Source organism: Cetorhinus maximus, chromosome 10 (assembly GCF_964194155.1).
Source record: "Cetorhinus maximus chromosome 10, sCetMax3.hap1.1, whole genome shotgun sequence".
Classification (NCBI taxonomy): Eukaryota; Metazoa; Chordata; class Chondrichthyes; order Lamniformes; family Cetorhinidae; genus Cetorhinus; species Cetorhinus maximus.
This window is the reverse complement of record NC_135888.1, coordinates 16,902,067-16,926,301: the sequence shown is the minus strand read 5'-3', so window position 1 is coordinate 16,926,301 and position 24,235 is coordinate 16,902,067. Positions and strand designations below refer to the sequence as shown.

Sequence of the window (24,235 nt, the reverse complement as noted above, 5' to 3'; positions counted from 1 at the left end):
AGCTGTTCTGGAATAGCTTCTAGTGGCGCAGCTAGTTGTGGAGCACAAGTCTTCAGTATTACTGCTGGGATGTTGTCAAGATCCCAAGCCCATGCATTCAACCAATTCTTGATATCAAGTGAAGTGAATCAAGTTGGCTCAAAACTGGCATCTGAAATGCTGAGGCACTTCTAGCTGATGGTTGCAAATACTTCAGCCTTGTTTTTTGCACTGACATGCTGGGCCACCCCATCATTGAGAATGAATATACTTGTGGAGGCTCCCCTTCTGGTTAGTTATTTAATTGGCTACCATCATTCATGACTGAATGTGGCAGGACTGCAGAGCTTTAATTTGATCTGTTAATTGTGGGATCGCTTAGCTCTGTCGCATTCTGCTTCTGCTGTTTGGCATGCATGTAGTCATGTTGCTGCTTCATTAAGTTGGAACCTCATTTTTAGGTGTGCCTGATGCTGCTCCTGGCATGCTCTCCTGCACTCTCCGTTGAACAGTATTTAAGGTCTTGGTAAAGCTCTGTGAGAGTCTTCAAAGAGAGAGGGAAATATCAAACAATGAAGAGCATTTGATCACTTTCCACAAGTTCAAGTTGTCCCTCCGTTTGGTAAGGTCAGTAGTCAAGATGCTCATGTAAGGAGACTGGGGAGGAAAAGTGATATTTGAACCCATTGGTTTATAGACGGCTGAAGATTTAGTAAATGTATTTTTTAATAAAAAGGCCTTGGTGTTTTACAGGGAAGAAAGGAGCAAGTAGAGTACAATTGGAAAGCCATTGTACTCAAAATATTCATTATTTGGGCTGTGACAATAATGTGGATCATTCAAAGTGGGTTTCATAGCCAAGGAAATCAGTTGCCAGCAAAAGTCAGAACTAAGTAGAAATTTGGTGAGTTTAGAGAAAACAGAGTTTTTTTCAATTCATTCATAAGATGTGGGCATCGCTAGCAAGGCCCGCATTTATTGCCCATTCCTAATTACCCTTGAGAGTACTAGTAAGCTGCCTTGAACCTTGGCAGTTGGTGTGGTTGTAAGCACATCTATAGTACTGTTATGGAGGGAGCAATTTATGTCCAAGTCAGGATGGAGTGTGACTTGGAGGTGGGGATATTCCTGCTGCCCCTCCTTTTTGGTAGAGGTGGTGAGTTTGGGAAGGAGGCATGAGTATGATGTAAATCTAGTCATGGTTTTCTTGAACAAGCAAAATTATTACTTGGATGTGGCAAATATTTTACCTTTATGATCAAAGGCACTGGTTTTAACTCCTGGTTATTAACCTTTTTGCTAAGGGGAATAGATCTTTCCTACCCACTCTATCTAGAGCCCTCATAATTTCATATGCTTCTATTAAATCTCCCCTCAGACTCTGTTCTAAAGAAAACAATTCCAGCCTATCCAATCTTTCCTGATAGTTAAAAAAGTAACTTCATTCCTTGCAACATCCTTGTAAATCTCATGTACCCTCTCTAGTGCAATCACATTCTTCCCGTAAGGAGGAGACTCGAACTCCACGCAGTACCCTCGCTTTGACCTAGCGAGTGTTTCTTTACAGTTCAAGCATGACCTCCCTGTCCTTCTATGCCTTGGTTAATAAAGGAAGGTATCCCACATGCTGCCGTATCAATCTGTCCCATTACATTGGGGATCTGTGGGCATGCAATCCAAGGTCTCTCTGTTTTTCTAGGCTTCTCAGAACCCTACCGTATATTCTCTTGCCTTGTTTGCCCTCCCCAACTGCATAATCTCTCACTTCTCCAGGTTGAATTCCATTTGCCACTTTTCTGCCGACCTGACCAGTTCATTGATATCATCTTTTCTTCTTCCACCATCAATCTCACAAACAAAAGGGTAGAAAATGAATGGCATAAAATGGACTGAGAAGCAGAGATAGCAACAGCTTGCATTTATATAGCACTTCTAAGGTGGTAAAACATCCCAAAGCACTCCACGGGAGCATTACAGGCTAAAAATTGACACCAAATTAAAGGAGGAGGCATCAGGAGATGTGACCAAAAGCTTGAGCAAAGAGGTAAGTCTTAAAGGAAGAGAGAAAGGTGGTGATGGTGAGGTTTAAGGAGCGAAGTCCAGTGCTTAGGATGCTTCGATGTCTGTAGACAAGTCTGTCAGTGGTAGAGGGTGGGAATAGAGGGATGCGAATAAGGACAGACTTGGAGGAATGCAGAGTTCTTGCAGGGCTGTAGGGCTGGTGTAAAGCAGTTACAGCAAGGAAGAGGTATTAATGGCCTGTGGGCAAATGTAGGTCAATGGCAATGTGGGTTATGGATGAACAGGACTTGGTGCGTGTTAGAATGCACCCAGTAGAGTTTTGGATGAGCTTAAGTTAATGGAAGGTGGGAAATGGGGCTTTCCTAGTCGAGCATTGGCATAGCTGAGCCTGGAGGTACCAAAGGGTTTCAGCAGCGGGTGAGCTTATAAAGGGGCAAGGGCAAATGATAGAATGGAAGTTAAGCAGCCTGGGTGATGGAAGGATGTTGAGTTGGAAGCTTAGCTCTAAAATAGAATGTTAAGATTGCGAATGGTCTTTCAGCCTGAGACCATGACAAAGATAGCAGGTTTTGATGGTAGGTTCATCACTTACTGTGATCAGTTATCACAGAGTAGCAAAGCAGATTTGAGTTGTATTGTGAATAAGTTATAAGTCTGTGATTTTTGTACCAAAGCTGGAGAATCTTGAATTTTAAGCTCCAACATTGGTTCTCTGTTCAGTTCTGGACATTAAAGCACAAGGGACATGTAGTTTTCTGTGATAAGATAATCTGGGTGGTTCAAATAAAAGGGCTCCCTCATCTATGCTATCTTTGGAAATTTTAAGATTGTGATTAGTGTAGTAACCTAGATGTGTGATATACGTAAAATAGTTTATAACTAACAAAATCTCAATCAGTCTACTGCCTCAAAATAACTCCCTGTACATCACACATGTAATGCATACTGGTCCAATATAATGCTGACAGTAGGAGATAGAGTTTCTGCTTTTATGGCTGCAGAAATTGTGATTCCTGAGTGTGTAATAATGAAAAGAGCTGTATTGTAACTATAAATAAAAATTTGTAAAATCAAAAGCACTGCATTAGAAAATATTTGCTCACATAGATGTGTACTGTTGTACATTCCTGTATTTGTTTTCCATATGGTTAGAATAGCTGCACACGAGCCCTAATTTCACCTTCCTTGGATGTTACACTCACTAAAGAATAGATGCTTACTTTTAGCAGTTGTTTAGGCCTAATACAGTCATTGTGGTGTACAGACAATTCATGATTTCATTGATCCAAAACTCTACAATTGCCAAATTTAAAACACTGTAAAGATCTGACTCCTTGTGCTGTCATTTGGAGCTCTGTCTTTTAACACAAATTCAAACTGCTTGTGAACCAAGGCAGAAAGTGTTGGGAGACCCTGACAGCAAAGCCAAAGGCAAAATACTGCAGATGCTGGAAATCTGAAACAAAAACAAAAATGCTGGAAAAACTCAGCAGATCTGATGGCATCTGCGGAGAGAGAGACAGAGTTAATGTTTTGAGTCCGTATGACTCTTCTTCAGAGCTCTGAAGTTCTGAAGGCCTGCTTGAGTTCTGACAGCAAAGCCTCTGTGTACCACCATGCAGTGCCCACACATCTACAACCTGAGTCAATAGCATTGGGGCAAATATTTGGCTATATACCTATAACTTTGCCTGTTTAAATACTGTACAATTTCACTCTCCCTTCTCCCGGTAAGACGACTTGTTAACCTTGTTATTGTACCATGCTGCACCAACTAACTTAGAAACAGATACATTTCTGGGTGCTGGTGCCATCTCATCTCAATGGTGAGGTGAAAACTTTTTTTTTTACAGTGACTGGTTAGAATCTGGAATGCACTGGTTGAAAATGGAGTGGAGGCAAATTCAATCTGGCTTTCAAAAGGGAATTCGATAAGCACCTGAAGAGAGAGCTTACCCATAGCCCTGCAAATTCTGAGTGGGACTAGCTGAGTTGCTCTTGCACAGAATCAACACAGACACAATGGGCCTAATGGTGGCCTTCTGTACTGTAACCATTCTGTGATTCTAAAAGCACAATCCACATGAGCATAAATATGGAGAATTTTTTCTGCAAGTATCCTCAAGTATATTGTCTTTCAATGTATTTTGTCTGTCCATCACTGGTGTGTGTATGTATTAAACTCTTACAGTAGGTAGGGTACTGCACTTAGCTTCTGTGCTAGATGGGGAAAATGGCCCAGTTCTGAAAGCCTGATTCAGTGAGCTTGGCTGGAAAATACGCATGTGTTGGCTGAAGGTGGTGTGATGAGGTTGAACTGCAATGTCCTCCATGGTCAAATCACCTGTGACACTTCTTGTCTTGCCTCATTGGTGAAGAATGGGAACTTGAATGATGTACCACCTGGCTCCCAGTGACTGAAACAATATTCAGCATTCGCCAGCCCCTCCAGAAGAGGTGGTGGTGGTGAGGGGGAGGTATAATCCTAATGAGGTGATCTCATTGTAACATACAAGATTATCAAGCGGCTTGACAGAGTAAATGCTGAGAGGTTGTTGGTTTTTTACCCTCAGTGTCTCCATCCAAGGGGAAGGGGCCGATCATTTAGAATTGAGATGCAGCGAAATTTCTTCACTTAGAGCGTTATGAATCTTTGGAATTCTCTACTCCAGCAGCTATGGATGTACCATTGTTTAATATATTTAAGGCTGAGTTGGATTTTGTTGTCTTAGGGAATTAGGGGGTTTGGGGATTGGGTGGGAAAGTGGAGCTGATGCCAAAGATGAGCTGTGATTGTATTTAATAGCAGAGAAGGCTTGTGGGGCCCATATGATCTACCCCTATTTCTTACATTCTTATATTCAAATATTGCCAGAGTCCAGAACCAGTTATCTCTGAGCACTGAGTACAGTAAGAGCATCAAATTCTGTGCCGCTTTTTTTTTTGTACATTTGCCAGTTTGGAGCTGTCACTTTCCTTGTTTCAGTTTGTTCCTGTTGAGTTTTTGTGTTCTCAGCTGCCCAAACTCAGCAGGATTCAGCTTTAAAATTCTCCTGAACAGGAGTAGTTATCAAAAACTCAAGCAAGCTGTTGCTAGAGTTGCATCAGCTGATGATCATTACTGTATGAGACCAGTGGTGTTTCTTCAATAGTTGGCAGAGTTCACTTTCAACTGTGCTGTGTAATGCTTTCTCTGGGAAGAGTGAGAATGCAAGTAGTACTTACATGTGGCATTGATTTGACTTTGCACTGAGCTTCCCTATAAGAAAACGTGTTGCCGCACAAAGGAATAGCTTCCCTATCCACTTGGCAACCTGTTGTTTCTTAGTTAATTGCGGCAGATCTTTTCCCAGGTTTACCACTGGTTGTTAGGATTTCAGTGGTGTATAATAGTGGGATGTGTGAAAGAAAGAGCTTGTATTTATATTTTGTCCTTAGAATGTCCTTAAGTGCTTTACAAACAATGAGTTGCTTTTGAAATGTAGCCACTGTTGTTTTCTAGGCAGTCCTGGTAGCCAATTTGTGCACAGTAGGCTCCCACAAACAACCAGTGGATGTATGACCAGACAGTTGGTATTTTTGGTGGTAATGTTTTGAGGCCATGATACCAGGAAAACTCCTGGCCCTTTGAATTGTGCCTCATTTTAACATAACCAACTTGGGTAATGCTACACTCCATCAGTACTTCCCTGAACTGTCATTCTGGATTATGCATTAAGTTTGACAGAGGGACCTGACATAACCTCCTGACTTGGTCAAGAATGCTGCCCAGTGCATCAAGGTGAAACTTCTAATGCATCCAATTGGGAATTAGCGCCAAGCACCGAGCAATACAATTAGATTTTGTTTTTCCAAACTTGGGTTGTGTCTGAAGTGTAATTATATATTTATACAGTACCTTATCACATCTAAAATGTTCCAAAGCAGTTCACAAAGCCAGTTACATTGAAATGTCGTTACTATTATGTAAGCAAATTTGACAGCTGTGTTGCACAGATTGAGCCCCCAAACAGCAATACTATGAATGGCCACGTAATCTGTTTTTGTTTGGAATTGATTATCACAAGCTACTTTTTTTCAAACCACCACTATTGTTGCCTGGGCAATAGTTTCAGGGACCTCTTTCGTGATTGTCAAAGTCAACAGGCAGGGATCTTTTTGCTTAGCTGCTTCAAATCTGCCTTTTAGAACATTAGCCTCCTATCATCCTCCAATAATGAAGCTGCCCGTGCCCACATGTGGCAAGACCTGTACAACGTTTAGGCTTGGGCTGATGTGTGGCATGAATGTTACTTGCCAATTAAGTGCCGGACAATCACCATCTCCAGCAAGAGGGAGTCTAACTGCCTCCCTGACCATCGACACAATTAACAACATTGAATCCCCCACCATCAACATCATGGGGATCACCAATGATCAGAAACTTAACTGGACCACATGAACACTACAGCTGCAAGCGCAGTTAGAGGCTGTGTATTCTGTGGTGAGTAACTCACCTGACACCCCAGAGTCTGTCCACCATCCATGAGTTACAAGTCATGAGTATGACGGAATACTCTCTACTTGCTTGGATTAGTGCGGCTCAACTCAACCAGGGCAAAGAAACCTATTTGATTGGCACCCCATCTACAACTGTAAATATTTACTCTTTTGAGCACTGGGGTACTGTGGTTGCAGTGTGTACAAGATGAACTGCAACAACTCACCAAAGCCTCTTTAACATACCAAATCTGTAACCTCCACTGCCTAAGCAGGGCAGCAGGCGCATGGAAACACCATCTGCAAGTTTCCCTCCAAGACGCATGCCATCCTGACTTGGAAACATATTGCAGTTCCTTCATGGTCGCTGGGTCAAAATCCTGGAATTTTGTCCTGAATTGTCCTTGGGTGTACCTACAGCATGCACCTCAGCAGTTCAAGAAGACAGCTTCCTGCCACCTCTGGAGGGAAATGAGGGATGATTAATTGCTGGCCTTGGCAAAAACACCCTAATACCATGAACTTTTTTTTAAAAAACACCTAACAAATGATTTGAAAAGCTTTAAATTATTGTAACTATTAAGACCATATTTTATATAGAGTATAGTTTCTGTTTTAGTTCATCAGACAATAGAGAGTTTAAGGCAAATTAATGTAGCTGTGTATGTGCATTCTTAATCTGGATCACTGTTAGATTTTTATATTGGTTAGAAAAGTTGCACTCTCTGGTCTGCAAATTAGTGAAATTAAAAATACAATTGTAGTCACAAGTCACAGTAGGCTCCCACAAACAGCCAATGAATCTATGACCAGACAGTCAGTATTTTTGGTGGTAATGTTTTGAGGCCACAATACCGGGATAACTCCTGGCTCTTTGAATTGTGCCTCATTCTAACACATCCAGCCAACTTGGATAATGCTGCACGCCATCACTACTGCCCTGACTGTCTTTCTGGATTATGCATTAAGTTTGACAGTGGGGCTTGACGTAACCACCTGACTTGGGCAAGAATGCTGCCCAGTGCATCAAGATGAAACTTTAATGCAACCATTTGGGAAATAGCACAAAGCGCTGAGCAGTACAATTGGAGAATTAGTCACAGATTCCCTTCTTCATTCTGATTTGGATAACTTTAGCCAGGCTGGCAGCAAATACATTTGTACGAGTGACTGGAAAATCAGCCAGACACTCCTGCCTCCTTGGAAATGTATGTGTGCATGTCTAGTGAGGACTGGTGTGGGTGCAGTTGTAATGTGCCACCCACCAAACTGATCAGCACCCACGCTGGCACATACATTCTACCCATGTATCCATTATTTAATACTTCCGGGGTGGGGTGTAAGCAGGTGAGAGAACACTGCCAGGAACAACACCTCTTCGACCTTTTTATGACATCTTTTGCAATCTCTCCTTTGCCTCCACCTATCACTGGCCTTCTATCCAGCTTCACCTGTCCCTAACCCCCTTAAACAGTATATATTTCACCACGTTTTTACTTCTCTTCAGTTCTGAAGAAGAGTCATAAGGACTTGAAACGTTAACTCTGTCTTTCTCTCCACAGATGCTGTCAGACCTGCTGAGTTTTTCCAGCAATTTTTGAATTTGTTTCAGGAACAAGTGATTACATACAATGTATCTAAATCAGCTTGGTTAATGTCTTTCAGCCAGTATATTCTGGTCGTGTAGCCAGATATGAATCAGTGTTCCCAAATACAATGGCAAAAAAATCTCCTTTCACTAATTTGTCAGACGTTCAAATACCATGTGTTCAGCCAAATCTGGCTGGCATTCAGGGATCAGTGTCCCTCCATGTTTACATAATGTTTCCCCTTTGCCAATAACAGACCAAGGCTTACAAGCTTGTACTTGCATAGTGTAATGAAACATCTCTTAAAGTGATTGCCCTGGAACCAGCTGCAATATATATATATATATATATATATATATATTCAGCATTTATTGTATGGATGGTGGGTGGAATGTTTCCACCTCAGTATTCTGAGAATTCTAAACTCTTCAGTATATTTCCTTTCAGAAAACAATTTTTTGACACCGGAAAAGATCATTAGATGTCAGCATGGTCCTTTTCTATAGAAATTCCATTTGAAATGTCTTCTCCCCATATTGCCCTCTGTCCTGATTCCACCAATCCCCACCCCCTTTTCTATCTGCATTGTGTCCTTTCCAGTGCAGTCCATATTTTCTCACTTCTGATTATATTGTTTCCTTAATAGTCCACTGCAGGTTGAACTTCAATTTTGTGAAATCCTGCACTTGATTTACACCAGTAGTGTTTTTTATTCACACATGGGATGTGGGTGTTGCTGACTAGGCCAGCATTTATTATTGCCCATCCCTGCTTGCCCTTGAGAAGGTGATGGTGAGCTATCGCCTTGAACTGCTGCAGTCTGTGGTGTTGGTACATCCACAGTGCTGTTAGGGAGGGAGTTCCAGGATTTTGACCCAGTGACAGTGAAGGAATGGGCGATATATTTCCAAGTCAGGATGGTGAGTGACTTGGAGAGGAACTCCCAGGGTGATGGTGTTCCAATGTATCTGCTGCCTTTGTCATTCTAGGTGGTAGCGTTCATGGGTTTGGAAGGTGTTGTCTGAGGAGCCTTGGTGAGTTCCTGCGGTGCATTTTGTAGATGGTACACACTGCTGCCACTGTACATCGGTAGCGGAGGGAGCGAATGTTTGTGGATGGGGTGTCAATCAAGCAGGCTGCTTTGTCCTGGATGGTGTCAAGCTTCTTGAGTGTTGTTGGAGCTGCACTCATCCAGGCAAGTGGACAGTATTCCATCACACTCCTGACTTGTGCCTTCTAAATGATGGAGGGGCTTTGGGCAGTCAGGAGGCGAGTTACTCACCACAGGATTCCTAGCCTCTAACCTGCTCTTGTAGTCACAGTATTTATATGGTTAGCTAAATAATCTGTGTCCCAGACTAAAGTAACTTTATGAAGCCAGTCATAACCACACACCAGTGCGAGCAAAATTATCAGTTACTCATCGCTTAGAAATCCTGCTCTTTCATTGAACTTGTCTTTTACTTTGGCCATGGAATGCACTTGGCAGAGCTTGAGCTCCCTATGGACAAACATTCAAAGCTTGTGGAGGCCTGCAGCATGTTCTGACCACAGTCAATATCACCAGCACTCTATTTCAACCCCCATCACCAATCCGCTCCCCAAACCTAGATCCTCTCTTTTTAAAAAAACTATGACTTGCCATTTTTGTCAAAACACTCGATCTTGCTTGTTGTGACTGTTCCACTTGGAATTGTGCATGAGGCCTGTCGGGTGCTTTGTTATATTTTGTTTCATAATTGCATTTGTAATTTCTGAATAATGTTTAGTGTTGTATATAGCATATGTCAAAATAATGCTACCTGGAATCTTGCAACATTTATACTGATTTGTTGCTAACTATTTCAGTGTAGGAATAGTTTACTAAGCTGGCACTGAACCAGTTTTGAAGGATCAAAGAGATGAGGAAAGCACATCATTACGTTGAATTATTCCAGTGCTTAATGACAACACAATGTCCCACGTCCAGCCCTGTTCTGCCACCCCTACCCTTGCTGATTGTTGTTAGCTCTCCATCACTTAGCACATCAACTTTAAAATTCTTACCTTGCCTATAGATCCTTCCAAGGCCTCAGTCCTCACTAACTGATCCACTGTCTGTTCCTCTCTCTTTGCACTTCACCACTGATGGCAATACCTTCAGCCATCTTGTTACGCCCATACTCTGCAACCCTCTCCTAAACACTTCTATCTTGCCTCACCTTCCCCCCCCACCTCCCCTCAAATTTTAAAACTCTCATTTGCACATCCTTCTTCCACCACTGTCTCCAATTCGAACCTTGCTGCTACTTGTATCTGACTCTGAATGTGGTGAATCATGCTGTAGCAAAGGGGCTCTATTCTGTTGGAGTTGCACTACCCTGAATGGTACCACGTTGTATTAAAGCCAAATTCGAGTTATAAAGCAAAATATTCCAATGTAAAGGGTTGTTAAATGTTGCACTTGTTTTTAAACTGCTAAGTTGCTTCTTTTTTCCCCCCTCCTTCTCTGTTGAAGATTGCTGCTAAAATAGATGCTGGGACACATCTGAACAATTCCACTCCTGTGGTAGATCCTGCAGTCTATGGCTATGGGACTCAGAAACGGACACTCGATGACGGGGGTAAGCCAGCGTGTTGCTGACAGTATTTCTTTTCTTAATGTAATTGCTTGATTTTAGAAGTACTTTGTGCTCCCTTTGCATAATCTTTGCTGGTTACTTTTTAAGTTAGATTCCTACCAGAACAAGAATGGCACGAAAAACTGGAGCTGTAGTACTCTAGTTTGCACCTGTGCTTCTTGATGGATTGGTACAAATCTCAAGCTTCTATAAGGTTACTGTAAGGAGGCCAGGTACTTTCCATAGTGGTGTAACTTAGACAAGACTTTAACAATTGTATGCTGTTAAACAGCAAGTTTGAGACTTGGAGCAGACAAATTACATACTGGTTAACACAGCCAAGGTGATGCTTGGCATAAATGAACAAAGGAAAGGGAGATGGTGCTCTCTTTTTAATCCATGCCCTACGATCCAGGAAAAGCTGTTTTGTGTTCCCTATGGAACATATTTTTACAAAGGAGTTTGGCGGAGGGGAGGTGTGTTTAGGGGAAACTAAACAACCTGTGATGGTAGATTGTCTCTTCCTGTGCATCTTGCTCTGCTGTGAATTTGTTGGTCAGCCTGTGTATGCTTGACCTCCACTTACCATTGGCTGACACAGTAATAACAGGGAGATAAAGCTGCAATAAAATTAAACCTTTAATGAATTAATTTGAATTAATAGATTTTCATTATTAGTCAACCTTGGAACAAAATATATTGTGCAGTCTCCTCATGGCTCTTAATGCTGTTGCCTTCATCAACAACATAAAACAAAGAACAACCTTGGAAAACTTTTTGAATTCAGCATTTCTTTTCCTGCATTTTACTGCTCTGGATCTAATGTTTAAGTGCAAGAGAGGTTGTCAGTTTGAGGTAGTTCACAAAGCTGGTAGGAACAGGCTGCCTGCATAGTTTGCTGTTGATGAAAAAATGCATCTCCTTGAAGGAAAAAATGTCTTCATATGAAGAGAAAAAATTACCGATTTAGCTCCGAAATGTACCTTATTTCAAAACTTGTTATCTGCAAGTTGCTCCTTCATTTTTAGATGAAGGACAAATGGTACACAATCTAAACTGATGACTGGTGAGGGAAATCCTGATGCAACATATGCATCAGTCCATGTCCAAATACAGCAAGACCTGGACAATATCCAGACTTGGGCTGGCAAGTGGCATGTAACATTTGTGCCACACAAATGCCAGGCAATGACCATCTCCAGCAAGAGAGAATCTAACTATCACCCCATGACATTCAATGGCATTACCATTGCTAAGTCCCCCACTATCAGCATCCTTGGGGTTACCATTGACTAGAAACTGAACTGGGCTAGCAATATAAATACTGTGGCCACAAGAGCAAGTCAGAGTCCAGGAATTCTGCAGCTAGTAACTCACCACCTCACTCTCCAATGCCTGTCCACGTCTACAAGGCACAAGTCAGGAGTGTGTTGGAATACTCTCCACTTGTCTGGTGAGTGCAGTTCCAACAGCATTCAAGAAGCTGGACATCATCCAGGACAAAGCAGCCTGCTTAATTGGCACCACATCCACAAACATTCACTCCCTCCACCACCGACGCACAGTAGCAGCAGTGTGTACCATCTACAGGATGCACTGCAGGAACTCACCAAGCCTTCTTTGACAGCACCATCCAAACCCACAACCACTACCATCTAGAAGGACAAAGACAGCAGGCACATAGGAACAGCACCACCTGCAAGTTCCCCTCCAAGCCACTGAACATACTGACTTGAAAATATGTCGCCATTCCTTCACTGTCACTGGATCAAAATCCTGGAACTCCCTCCCTAACAGCACTGTGGGTGTACCTACACCACATAGACTGCAGTGGTTCAAGAAGGCAGCTCACCATCACCTTCTCAAGGGCAATCCAGATTGGGTAATAAATGTTGGCCCAGCCAGTGATGCCCACATCCCATGAATGAATTAAAAAAATTCAGCAGGCATGTTGTTTCATACAGTTATTATTGACCTTTGGCAGTCACTGTTAAACTGGTCTCTGAAAATAACATTTGGCAATGAATGATCTAAATAAATGCTGAAGCTGGACTTGTCGATTTCCCCTACAATTCTAAATCTGCACTTTTGAGAAAATAGTGAAAATATGGTTCCAAGTACACGAGTGTCTCGGGTCTGAAATGCACTGCCTGGAAGTGTGGTGAAGGCATGTTCAATTGAGGCATTCAAGAGGGCAATAGATGATTATTTGAATAGAAACAATGTGCAAGAGTACGGGGAAAAGGTTGGACAATGGCACTAGGTCATAATGCTCATTTGGAGAGCCGGCGCAGACACGATGGGCCAAACCTCCTGTGTTGTTAAAATTCTGTGAAATATGTCGATCTTATAGTGTTGATTAGTGGAAATGGCAAATATGAAGCACGGTGATCTATTAGTGGCACATTTAATGGCAGAACTACTTCAAAAAGGAGTTCCAAAGCACCAGATTCATGCCTGATATATAAACCGTGGGACCATTTCTATGGCAGCCAAACAGATGCACACAAGGAAGCTGAAGTCACTGTTCCCAATTGGTTGCCATATCTCCCCCAATGATGTATCCACAAAATTGCTTTGCTGGCCTGATAACACTGCACTCAGGCACTCTGTTGGTGACCAGGAAGCACTGGTGCTTTCAGTAGTTTGTTTAGTACTGTGGGAACATTACTACATCCAAAGGCACGCACAGGGGGATCAAACAGGAGAGTGTTAAACAAAATGCATTAGGAAGCAAGAGTATTTTCTTCTTCTTTATAGCTTAGTTGCAATATAATGTTTTTATTAAACGATTGCTGCTCAATTTTTTTTTTTGTTCAAATCCTCTGTCGTCTTCCCCTCCTCCCACCACCCAAAGAACTGTTTTTATGTCTTTGTTTTGTAGTTAGAAGTTATAACCTCTGCTCTTTATAAATCATCTGCCCAGTTGACCTGAGTCTGTGGAATTGAAATATAATGCCACTCTTCCGCTGATTCCTTTCCCAGTGTATCACTTTTGGGCATTCCTTAGAAGTCTAATGGAGCTTTTTTTAAAATCTATCCTATTTCAGAATAATTTCATTGTAGTATTGCTAGCGGTTTTCCATGGCAATTTTAAGTATCTTTCATCATTTGAGTTCATATGCAGCACAGTTGTGTTTTTGCTTGCTGTTTTTACAGTGTCAGACAAATTTGATTCAGATTTGCAGTAAGAAATTGCTTGTCTCTTGGGCTTATTTTCAAATTAAAGGCCATGTTCAGTCTTTGTTCCCATATCTTCCTATGGCTCGGGGGTCCATTTTCTTCTGATTATGCCTCTTTAATGCCTTGGATGGTTTTCTGTGTTAACAGCTCTTTCTAAATGCAAGTTGTTGGATAAACTCACTTTTTAAAATCTCTACTCTCTGCTATCAAGCTTTGCCTTTCACTTCATTTCTTGATTTGAAATTTATGTACAAGTATCTTTTTTCAACCTTCAGCCTTTTCACTTTTTTCTTTAAAAAAAAATGTTTGCATAAAAATATGTTCTTTAACTTGTAAATGCATCTTCCACTGCAAACAGCTGCAGAGGCTGTTTGCATTTATAGCTGGGTGTGCCTTGCTTTCAGTTTCAGGCAACTATCTTGCCCATTGTGAATTAGAAATGGCCATAATACCTAACTACAAAATAGTTGCTGATCACACTTCAATTCTGGTGTTTCTGGAGTTCTATTTCAGCTGGCTTTCAAAGCTGTGGCATTTCCTGTTACTAATGTCGACCTGCTTTGTGAATTGTTTCTCTCTATCTGGCACTGGCTAGTGGAGAAGCAGTAGTATGAATGGAAGAATGTTTAGAATCAGTTGTGGGTGCCCTTGTGACAACTTTCAGCTGTACTGAGCACATTTGATCTGCCAAACTAGGTGGGGGATTGGAAGGGGAATGTTTTTGTTTGGTTGGTGCTAAGCTGTTTATCATAAGTAAAGGTGTGTAGCTGTTCCTCGTTATGCTGAGGTCTTCCCTTCAGAGTATTTTGTAGCAAGAGTTACTTTTTCTGTTAAACTGCTGCATCTGAAAATTTAGCTGCATGGGCAGTCACTTTACTTCTCTGATATTCTAATGCCTTCATGCTTCAAATGTGTCGGCTCAAAATGGAATTAGCTCAGTCCATTCTTAAGAGTTTGCCTAGTAGGTGTTTCAAGGCATCGTATCTGGTTGACTCCATGACTTTTGTAGAGGGTTGTAGCAAAAAAATGGCAGAACTATACCCTGAGCTGTATGTAACAAAAATGTATTGCATAGATAATGGCTAGCAGGGGCAAGTGATCATCAAGGTTGTGTTTGTCCTCAGCTGAGTATCTTGGTTATTTGGATGACAAGTGAGAGCTTTGCTGTGCCAATTCTCACTGTTCATTGTTTTTTAAATTGGTGCTCATAATCCAAAAGGGCCTGCCAAGTTGTTGATGTTGCCTAGGTGGATACAGCCAGCCAAGGTACTCATTCCAGTTGGCATATCACACTTGACTGCAGGTTATTCTAATACTATAGCGATATTGTGAGAAATAACACTTATTATGTAGGCACACAAGAAGCCCATTTAGCCCCATTGAGCTTGTTCCACCATTCAGTGAGATCATGGCTGTTCTGTGACCTAACTCCATATGCCTTTTTCCCTATGTCTCTCAATGCCTTTGGTTAACAAAAATCTATCAATCTCTGTTTTTAAATTTAACAACTGCTGTTTGTAGAAGAGTTCCAAACCATCCTTTGCATGAAGAAGTGTTTCCTATTTTGACTCCTGATCAGCCTGACTAATTTTTAAACTACGTCTTCTAGTCTTAGACTCCCCAACTTGTGGAAATAGTTTCTTTCCATCTACCTGTATGTTACTCTTTAATATCTTGAAAACATTGATTAAATCACTCTTTAACCTGCTAAATTCCAGGGAATACACCCATAGTTTGTGTAATCTCTCCTTATAACTTACCCCATAGCTTCTGATATCATTCTGGTAAACCTATGCTGCACTCCTTCAAAACCAATATATCTTTCCTAGACTTGGTGCCCTAAACTGCACACACTGCTCCAGGTGTCGTCTAACCAGGGCTGTGTATGACTGAAAAATGACTTCTACTCCCTTGTATTCTCATCCTCTAGATATAAAAATCTGCATGACATTAGCCTTTTTTGATTGTTTTCGTACCTGTTCATAACATTTTTAATGATTGGGACCTCCAAATCTCTTTGGACTGCCACTGTTTCTAGCGTTTCACTATTTTGGAAAGTACCCTGTTCTATCCTATTTAGGTCCAAAGTGGATGACCGTCCATTTGCCAACATTGAAATCTATTTTCCAATTTTGCTCATTCATTTAGTCTATCACTATCGCTTGATAATGTTATGTCTCCATCTACACTGTGCCTTTTGTCAAGCTACCTATGTAACTGCTGTTGAACTGTGTGCAGGTTGTAACTTCCAGTAACGGTTATGGTACCGTTAATCGATAGCCTCATTCAATAAGGTCCGTTCTGGAATCTGCTTCAGTGTACTCCTGTGTGTTAACACCAGAATAAGAGTCTACAGGAGAAACCTGCACGAGGAGTATTTGTGCTTTCAGACTTTAATTCTCCTTTCCCTTTTCTCAGTAGTGAACCAGCTTGGGGGAATGGTGCATCAAAGGTAAGTAACAGATTGTTGTAATTATTGTGTATCTGTCTATAGTATGTATGCAAGTATTTTATACAGTTTCAAGCTTCCCCAGAGCAATTGGTACCAGACGCTAAAAGTGGAAATAATTTTAGAATTTTTTTTTCTTGTATGTGATCCCTTGCTTTTGTCACACATGGTTCCATTAGAAAGTGTGTGAATGTAGAACCACCCAATGTCATGACAATATAGTGATTTATCCATAATTAACATAGGCTCACAATCTCCAAACTGAGAAATGGCTTAGAAATGTACTGCACCTGTCTCTGCAGCACCTCTGCAAATTTTTATCTTGGCATAAATGCTTTGCCACACAGCTTCTATTAGTTACATTAAATGTATGGGTGTGGCAGTCAGTATCTCCTCCAGTTCCAAAAAGTGCATTGTAACTAGACAGTGGGATTGTGGAGATTTAACAGTTGTGATTATTCTTAAGGTGTAATGTTTCTGCATTTGCAAGATGTTTGCATATATTTTGGGAATGAATGGCTTGAACAGACAAATTTGCACCATGCCTGTGTCCCACTTTCTTGCTATCACTATCCCCTCAAAAAAAAAATCTCCCTGGCCACCTCAAAATAGTTTCTAGTGTGATTAGTGAAAAAGCCATTAGGTTCCTACATAGTGGAGCATAGGGATAAAAACTGGGTCGTCTGCTGCAATTTTTCCTTTAGTTCAGCTGAGAACAGAACTCAATAAAAAGAAATATAGAATGAAGGCCAGATGGTTGCTCAAAGCAGAAAACAAATCAACTGATTTCAGTCTTTTTCCAATCCTCACCCCAAAACCACCAATATCCAGGGCTGCCAAAGTCAGCTCTGCTGTTGACAGAAAGAGTCACAGTCTTGAAAGTTTAGAAGGAAAAAATGGTCAGTTTGAGAGTGACTAGTTATTTTCCTTAAAATCGCTGCCCTTTTTATTGTGATGAAAACCTGGAAATAACCTCTAGTCATGTAATTTTGGCCCAATTGTGGGGAAGAATATCCAGTTCCTTGGGTTTTATTGGTATTACGATGTGCAGGTAAACAAAGATATTCCAATCTGTTCCTGTAAACTGCATCCTTTAAATTTTTTATTTCAGGACTATAATGTCTGAAGAGTACAAAGTGCCTGATAAAATGGTTGGATTCAGTAAGTATGAAACTTTTGGACAATATATATGGTTTAAGTTACAGGTTATTTTTTTCAACACAGTAAATGACATTTTAACACGTGCAAAATGTTATTTGTGTGAAGCATTAATTATGCTGATAATCTCAGGATACTAGATTGACATTTTCGCCTATTGTGGCATGCAGAATCTCTGGATCTCTGTTGCAGAGTTGCATGTTTTTTTTTAAAAATTGGAACAGTGCAAATTGGCTTGGAATTTGGTTACCATAAATTTGTTGGGTGAAATAAGAATTGTTTTGAAGTTCAATGATAGCCTGATCATTACATGATGCATAAAGCTGCTGAATAATGATAAAACATGATTTCATGCTCTAGGTTGGCCTGCATGGCAGGTTCTTGACCTCGGCTGTTTTCCTTTTAGGAAGTTGGGTAGAGGTGAGAAAGGACGGGTATGGAGCAGAAGCAAAGACTACAGAAAGTAATCTTTAACTGGAGAGTTACCTTATTGTGTTTAACTAATTTGCTTGTGTCTTTTGATGAGGTTATAAAGGGTTGAAGAGGGTAATCTGTTGTGTTGTATGTGGACTTTCAAAAGACTTGATAAAATGCCGCACAAAAGACTTGTGAGCAAAGTTAAAGCTCATGGATTAAAAGGGGCGGTAGCAAAGTGGATATAAAATTGGGGCTGAATGACAGGAAACGGTAATGGTGACATTTTTCGGACTGAAGGACTTAGGGAGGTTGGTGGAATGGGCAGACAAGTAGCAAATGAAATTTAGTGCAGAGAAGCATCAAGTGAACACAGACAATATAAAATAAAGGCTACAATTCTAAAGGGGGTACAGGAGCAGAGGGACCTGTGTGTGGTGTATGTGTGCCTAAATCATTGAAAGTGGTAGGGCAGGTTGAGAACGTGATTAATAAAGCATATGGCATCCAGGGCTTAATCAATTGGGGCACACAGTACCAAAGCAAGGAAGTTATGTTGACCATACATAAAACATCTGTTTGGCCTCAATTGGAGTATTGCATACAGTCCTGGGCACCATACCTGAGGAAGGATGTGAAGGCGCTAGAGAGTTCAAAAAAGGTTCATGATTCCAGGGATGAGGAACTTCAGTTCAGTAGAAAGATTGGAGAAGTTAGGACTGTTCTCATGAAGAGAAAGTTGAAAGGCGATTTGATAGAGGTATTCAAAATCATCAGGGGTTTGGACTGAGTAGATGGGGAGAAAACTGTTTCCATGGTGGAAGGATCAAGAACCGGAGGGTACAGATATAAAGTAATTGACAAAAGAAGCAATGGCGACATGACGAAAAACTTCTTCACACAGCGAGTGGTTAGGATCTGGAATGCACTGCCTGAGTGTGGTGGAGGCAGGATCAACTGGGCTTTCAAAAGGGAATTGGATCATTATCTGAAAAGGAAAAATTTGTCGGGCCATGGGGAAAAGGCAGGGGAGTGGCACGAGGTGAATTGCTCCTTCAGAGGGTCAGCACAGACACTGGGCTGAATAGCCTCCTGGTTGTAACCATTCTGATTTAGATTGGTATTGTATACCACGTAATGAAAGGTGTCAATCTGGTGATTCAGTGACTTATGCATGAGAGGAGAGAGAAGAACAAAGTCCAGGCTTTTTTTTTGTTCCCTGTGTCTTGCCTCATATCCTATTGATTTCATCAACTGTTCAGAATGTGACTGGGGTGAGATACATGTGTTCAATTTGCTATGCAAACTAGGATGAACATAGGACTTCAGTCAGTAGTTATATGCTTCATTTTAAAAAGGGAAAAAACAGTAATTTGATAAGATGTGAGTTCAGTGCAGCAAAATTGGAATAATTGGCGGGCATTAATCCAGTGCTGATCTTGGCTTCACTGTCTCGGGAAATTAAAGCAGAATCCAGTGAATGCTGGAAATCTGAAATAAAAACAGGAAAGGCTGGGAAGCACTCAGGTCTGGCAGCACCTCTGGACAGACAAATCACATTAACATTTCAGGTCGATGACCTTTCATAGAATAGCCTTTCTAGGGAGGTGTTGAACCGAATAGAGATGTTAACCTAATTGGAGCGAGTGTTATCCTTGGTAGTCCTTGTACACATAGTGGTTAGTTATAGGGCAATATTTGTTGAAGTCTGGCAATGGATTCCCTGCTTAGATTTTCTGCTAGGGAGAGAAGCTTTTAAGTGGATTACAAAAAACATTTGTATAAACCTACAGGATTTTTACTTTTAGTAACTTTTACATAAGCGGTTTGGTTGACAATATAAAAGCAAAATACTGCGGATGCTGGAAACCTGAAACAAAAACAGAAAATGCTGGAAAAACTCAGCAGGACTGGCAGCATCTGTGGAGAGAGAAACAGAGTTGATGTTCTGAGTCCGTATGACCCTTCAGACCTAAAGCTTCTCTTTAGCTCTGAAGAAGAATCAAACGGACTCGAAACATTAACTCTGTTTCTCTCTCCACAGATGCTGCCAGACCTGCTGAGCTTTTCCAGCATTTTCTGTTTTGGTTGACAATATGCCCGTTTTGCCTGAATAAACTGCAGTTCAGAATTGAATGGAATCCACATGCATGTATCTGATTACAATGTTTCACTTAACTCAGTTGCTGCTAGAGAAGATTTATTTTAGACCATATGGGGGTTGAATAGAAGGCAAAATTTTGAATTTTCCTAGTGTTTCCATACTGTTTAGATGTTTGCTTATTTCTCCCCCCGCCCCCCCCTTACTTATGCCACCAAGTTTCCTCCTTTAGCTCATGTGAACCATATGAAGGTTAACACTTCTACATCTCAAAGTGGGAAGTGTTTACCTATGAAGCAAGACCTACTTTGTCATCCTCTTCTTTTGCTAGGATGTTCTTTTTGCTGCACCTAAGAGTTGGTGAAACTCTCAGCTTGGGGTGCATTGTGGTTTGAATATTCATTTCTGAGCTATCAACTAGCATCCTCCGTTTTGCGCCCCAGCATATTACTGTTGAAATGCTTGTTTAAAATTACTTGCATGTAATGACAATAACTGTCAATTGTTCCTTATAGATGACAGTTCCAATGTTCTATATATTTTGCATTAAATGCACTGTGTAGGCATAACCCCGGTCATCTTTAGGCAGGTCGTATTCAAATGCATCTATATAGACTAGAGCAGGGCTGCTTCTTTTTAAGGCAGTGTTGATAATCCCGTCCTTCTATTGACTCCAATTTTTACTATTGCTCCCTTCAGTAATTGGCAGGGGAGGAGAACAGATATCTCGAATACAGATGGAATCTGGCTGCAAAATTCAGATTGCGCCTGGTAAGCACTTGGCTGTTAGATTAGATTATCTTAAGTTTCTGGTTTTAAAAATTATATGTTCATACACCTCACAAGTCTCTTAAAAAGCATTTGTTTGTCTTAAGATATTGTGATGTAGTCCTGCTACCATTATTTCTAGATTGATGTGAAATTTTGATACTGTTCTGGCATGACAAATATGTCTTAAATGCTTCTGTAGTGACACCATATCTCGTTTCCTGTGAGCTAACTTTCTCCTTTGCACCCCTGCAAGATAGTGGAGGTCTCCCAGAAAGATCCTGCACATTGACAGGCTCCCCAGAGAGCATAGAGTAAGTATTGTCTGTCTTCTGTTCTCCTGAGTATGTTTGATATATTAAGCTACTGTGCAATCTGTTGTATAGTTTGGACTTTCATGCACCCTCTTATGTCTTTGGATCCAGTTTCCCTCCCACAAATGTTCTTGCCTTGCCTATCATCCTCCCCTTCACCCACCCCCAACCAATCTAAGACCCCGGGCTGCTGAGATTAATCATAGCACACCTACTGTTATGACTTGACACCCTTGAACTTGTGACCTAGTATTCTGTGGCAAAATGCTGAGTGTCACCTTTACCTATTGAGGACCAAATTATATTCACCTAAGACCCAATACTATTAGTCTTCGCTGAGGCCCCTGACCAACTCTGCACGTTCAGTTACAGGCTGTTGGGAGTATCATTTCAGCAGCTGCATTCTTTTCATCCTAGACATTTATTTATCTCCAGTGTCAAAAAGACAAAACTTGAATTTCACTTTAAACTAGAAGAATTGCTAAACTTCTGTATAAGATCGATTTAGGTGCAGCTTTAGTTGACCCCAGAGGGTTGAAACAGGCAAGATAAGATAGACGACTGTTATATCTACTTTCTCACATGAATGTGCATAGCTAGCTTTATTTGAGTGATGATTAACCAAATATAAACAGATGGGACAAAAGTTGCCTGACAGCTATACTGCCAAGTCTTGCATGGCCTGCAGTGTTGTTCCAAGACCTGACAGATCATGGTCTGCCTCTGCACCAGGATAATAGCTTAAATATAGGCAACTTTATCATTAGCATGATTTGCAAAATTATTACTGCTAACAATGAAATAAGGGAAGCAAGACTTAAGCAATGGTGTGATCAGTGTAGATTTTACAGTAACCCTTGCAGAGTTTAAAGACTAATATTTTTCTCATTTGACTTGTGTCAATGCCTTTTACCACACAGAAATGGTATATCATGGGCATATCAAACACAAAAGCTGATAAAAGTAATGGCACGCTTGCGTGTGGCTTGTAATATTTTGTTCTTGATGTTCCTGAGCAGCGTTTCCCATGCCACGTTTACTGCCCTCTGCCAATGATGCATTTGAATCATTGTGGAGAGATGCATGAGAATTGTGGTCTCCTCTTGTTCCTTCCCTCCCCTTTCAAAGTATAAGGCAGCACCAGTTTCTGCTTGATGTCTCCACCTGGCAGGAAAGAGAAAATTGGGGGAATTTGAGCTGTAAATCAATGTCCTGTGCTACAGCACATTAAAGTGCTGGGGCATTGAAGCCCCAAACTGTGGGGATATTAAACTCATGAAACTATTTGCCTGAAATGGACTGAATTTTTCCAGAACCTAAGTAATTAACAAGCTGTTTAATATTTTGACCAACGAAAATCTTCAAGCGGCTAACAAAACTAAACGACTGTAGCAAAGGGTTACATTAGTCTGATACTGTGACATTCCTGTGAAGTATTTTGTTGAATGTAATTTAATTAATTCAGTCATGCAAAATTGTTTGAATTCTATAGTTTTGTGCTTTTAAGATACTTGACTGATCTCCATGATGTGCTGGTTTATTAATTAGAGAAGCAAAAAGACTCCTAGGACAGATTGTGGATCGGTGTCGGAACGGACCTGGCTTTCACAATGACATTGATAGTTCCAACAGCGCTATACAGGAAATCCAAATCCCAGCCAGCAAAGTGGGTCTTGTCATTGGCAAAGGAGGGGAAACCATTAAACAACTGCAGGTATGAGAAGCCTGTGACAATATGGTGGAGTCAGTTTTATCTCACATTTTCAATTGCTACAAATGTATTATGTGATCTCAAAATCTGAAAACTTACTGGACCCAGCAGTTTGCTGGTCCAACTTTCCTGTACTGTCTGAACATTCAAGACTGATACCATTCCGACAATTACCTGCTATTCTGAATTCATCTGAATAGCACAAGAAGAGTCCATTGTGTTGTGACCCAAGTTATTCAAGTGCATTAGTACTGATGTGTTAACGGAAAGTTGTTAACTAATACGTTTTTAATTTTCAGTGCTCTAAATTCAGATTGATTTCATTAGTGACAAACCTGTAACTTCAGTATTTTATTATAATATATTCAAGTATTTTTTGAACTTGGCCTATGCTTGGTATAATGTTTACCATCTGGTTTTTCATAATTCAAGTGTACAAAATGTAGAAAGTCCATGCATTAACTTAACAGGACCCACACAGGTTGGTGAAGTCAAAACTAAGACATATAGAGCCTTTCCTAGCTGAGAGAGTTTATAGACTTTGTTCATTTTAATGCCCCTCACCTCCACCCAGTGTCCCAGCTAATCCCTTATTTGTGTTCAAATACCATCACCTGTTTTCCTTAATGTAATTAGCATCAACAAACTTTAACAATCTAATTAATAATATATTGAGAGAAACCATTATGCTCCCTTGAAATTCTACTTGCAGCTGTCCAATATTTTTATTCCATATGTGTCCATGCTCTTTGTGGGCTGCATAGGCACAGTCCAAACGACTTCACAGAACACATACAAACACTAAATCACTGTTGTATAGCACTTTGGTTAGACCACACTTTGGGGTACTCTGACAGTTTTGGTCTCCATATTATAGAAAGGATATAGAGGCATTGGACAGTGTTCATAAACTATTTGCTAGGATGATTCCAGAGCTGAGATTTAACCATCAGAAAAGATTGAACAAGCTGGGGCTCCTTTCTCTGGAAAAAATGAAAACTGAGGACTGTCAAGATTGAGGTCTTTAAGATTATGAAGGGTCAAAAGGATACAGGTAGAGATGTTTCCACTTATGGGGCAGACCAGAACTAGGGACCAAAAACATGAGAGAGTCATTATTAAATTTAATAAGGAATTCAGGAAAACTTCTTTACCCAGTCTGGTGAGAATGTGGACCTGCTATTACAAGGAGTAGTAAAGATGACTAGCAAAGTTGCATTTCAGGTGTTAATAGATAAACACTTGAGGGGGGAAAAGAAATAGGATATGGTGATGAGATTAGATGAGGAAGGATTACAGGAGGTGTATGTGGCACATAAACATAATCATGGACCTGTTGGGCTGAATGGACTTTTTCTTTGCTGTGAATACTATGTAATGCAACCATCCTGCCTCTTCAGTTACAAGGTTATGAGTTCAAGCCCTACTGCAGGGGTTAAGCATATATGTTGCTACATAAGTGCAGTTC

The 24,235-nt window shown here is 40.8% G+C and overlaps 1 protein-coding gene across 4 annotated transcripts in view; it reads left to right on the top strand.

Annotated features, from left to right (window-relative positions):
* fubp3 (far upstream element (FUSE) binding protein 3) overlaps positions 1-24,235 on the top strand; it is a 91,283-nt gene that overhangs the window by 19,249 nt on the left and 47,799 nt on the right. For all 4 annotated transcript variants that reach the window (XM_078550057.1, XM_078550056.1, XM_078550055.1 and 1 more), the window contains exons 2-7: positions 10,567-10,672; positions 16,271-16,304; positions 17,413-17,462; positions 20,674-20,745; positions 20,999-21,056; positions 22,605-22,770. In XM_078550057.1, coding sequence (XP_078406183.1) covers positions 10,567-10,672; positions 16,271-16,304; positions 17,413-17,462; positions 20,674-20,745; positions 20,999-21,056; positions 22,605-22,770 — 486 coding nt within the window. The remainder of the gene's footprint in view (positions 1-10,566; positions 10,673-16,270; positions 16,305-17,412; positions 17,463-20,673; positions 20,746-20,998; positions 21,057-22,604; positions 22,771-24,235) is intronic.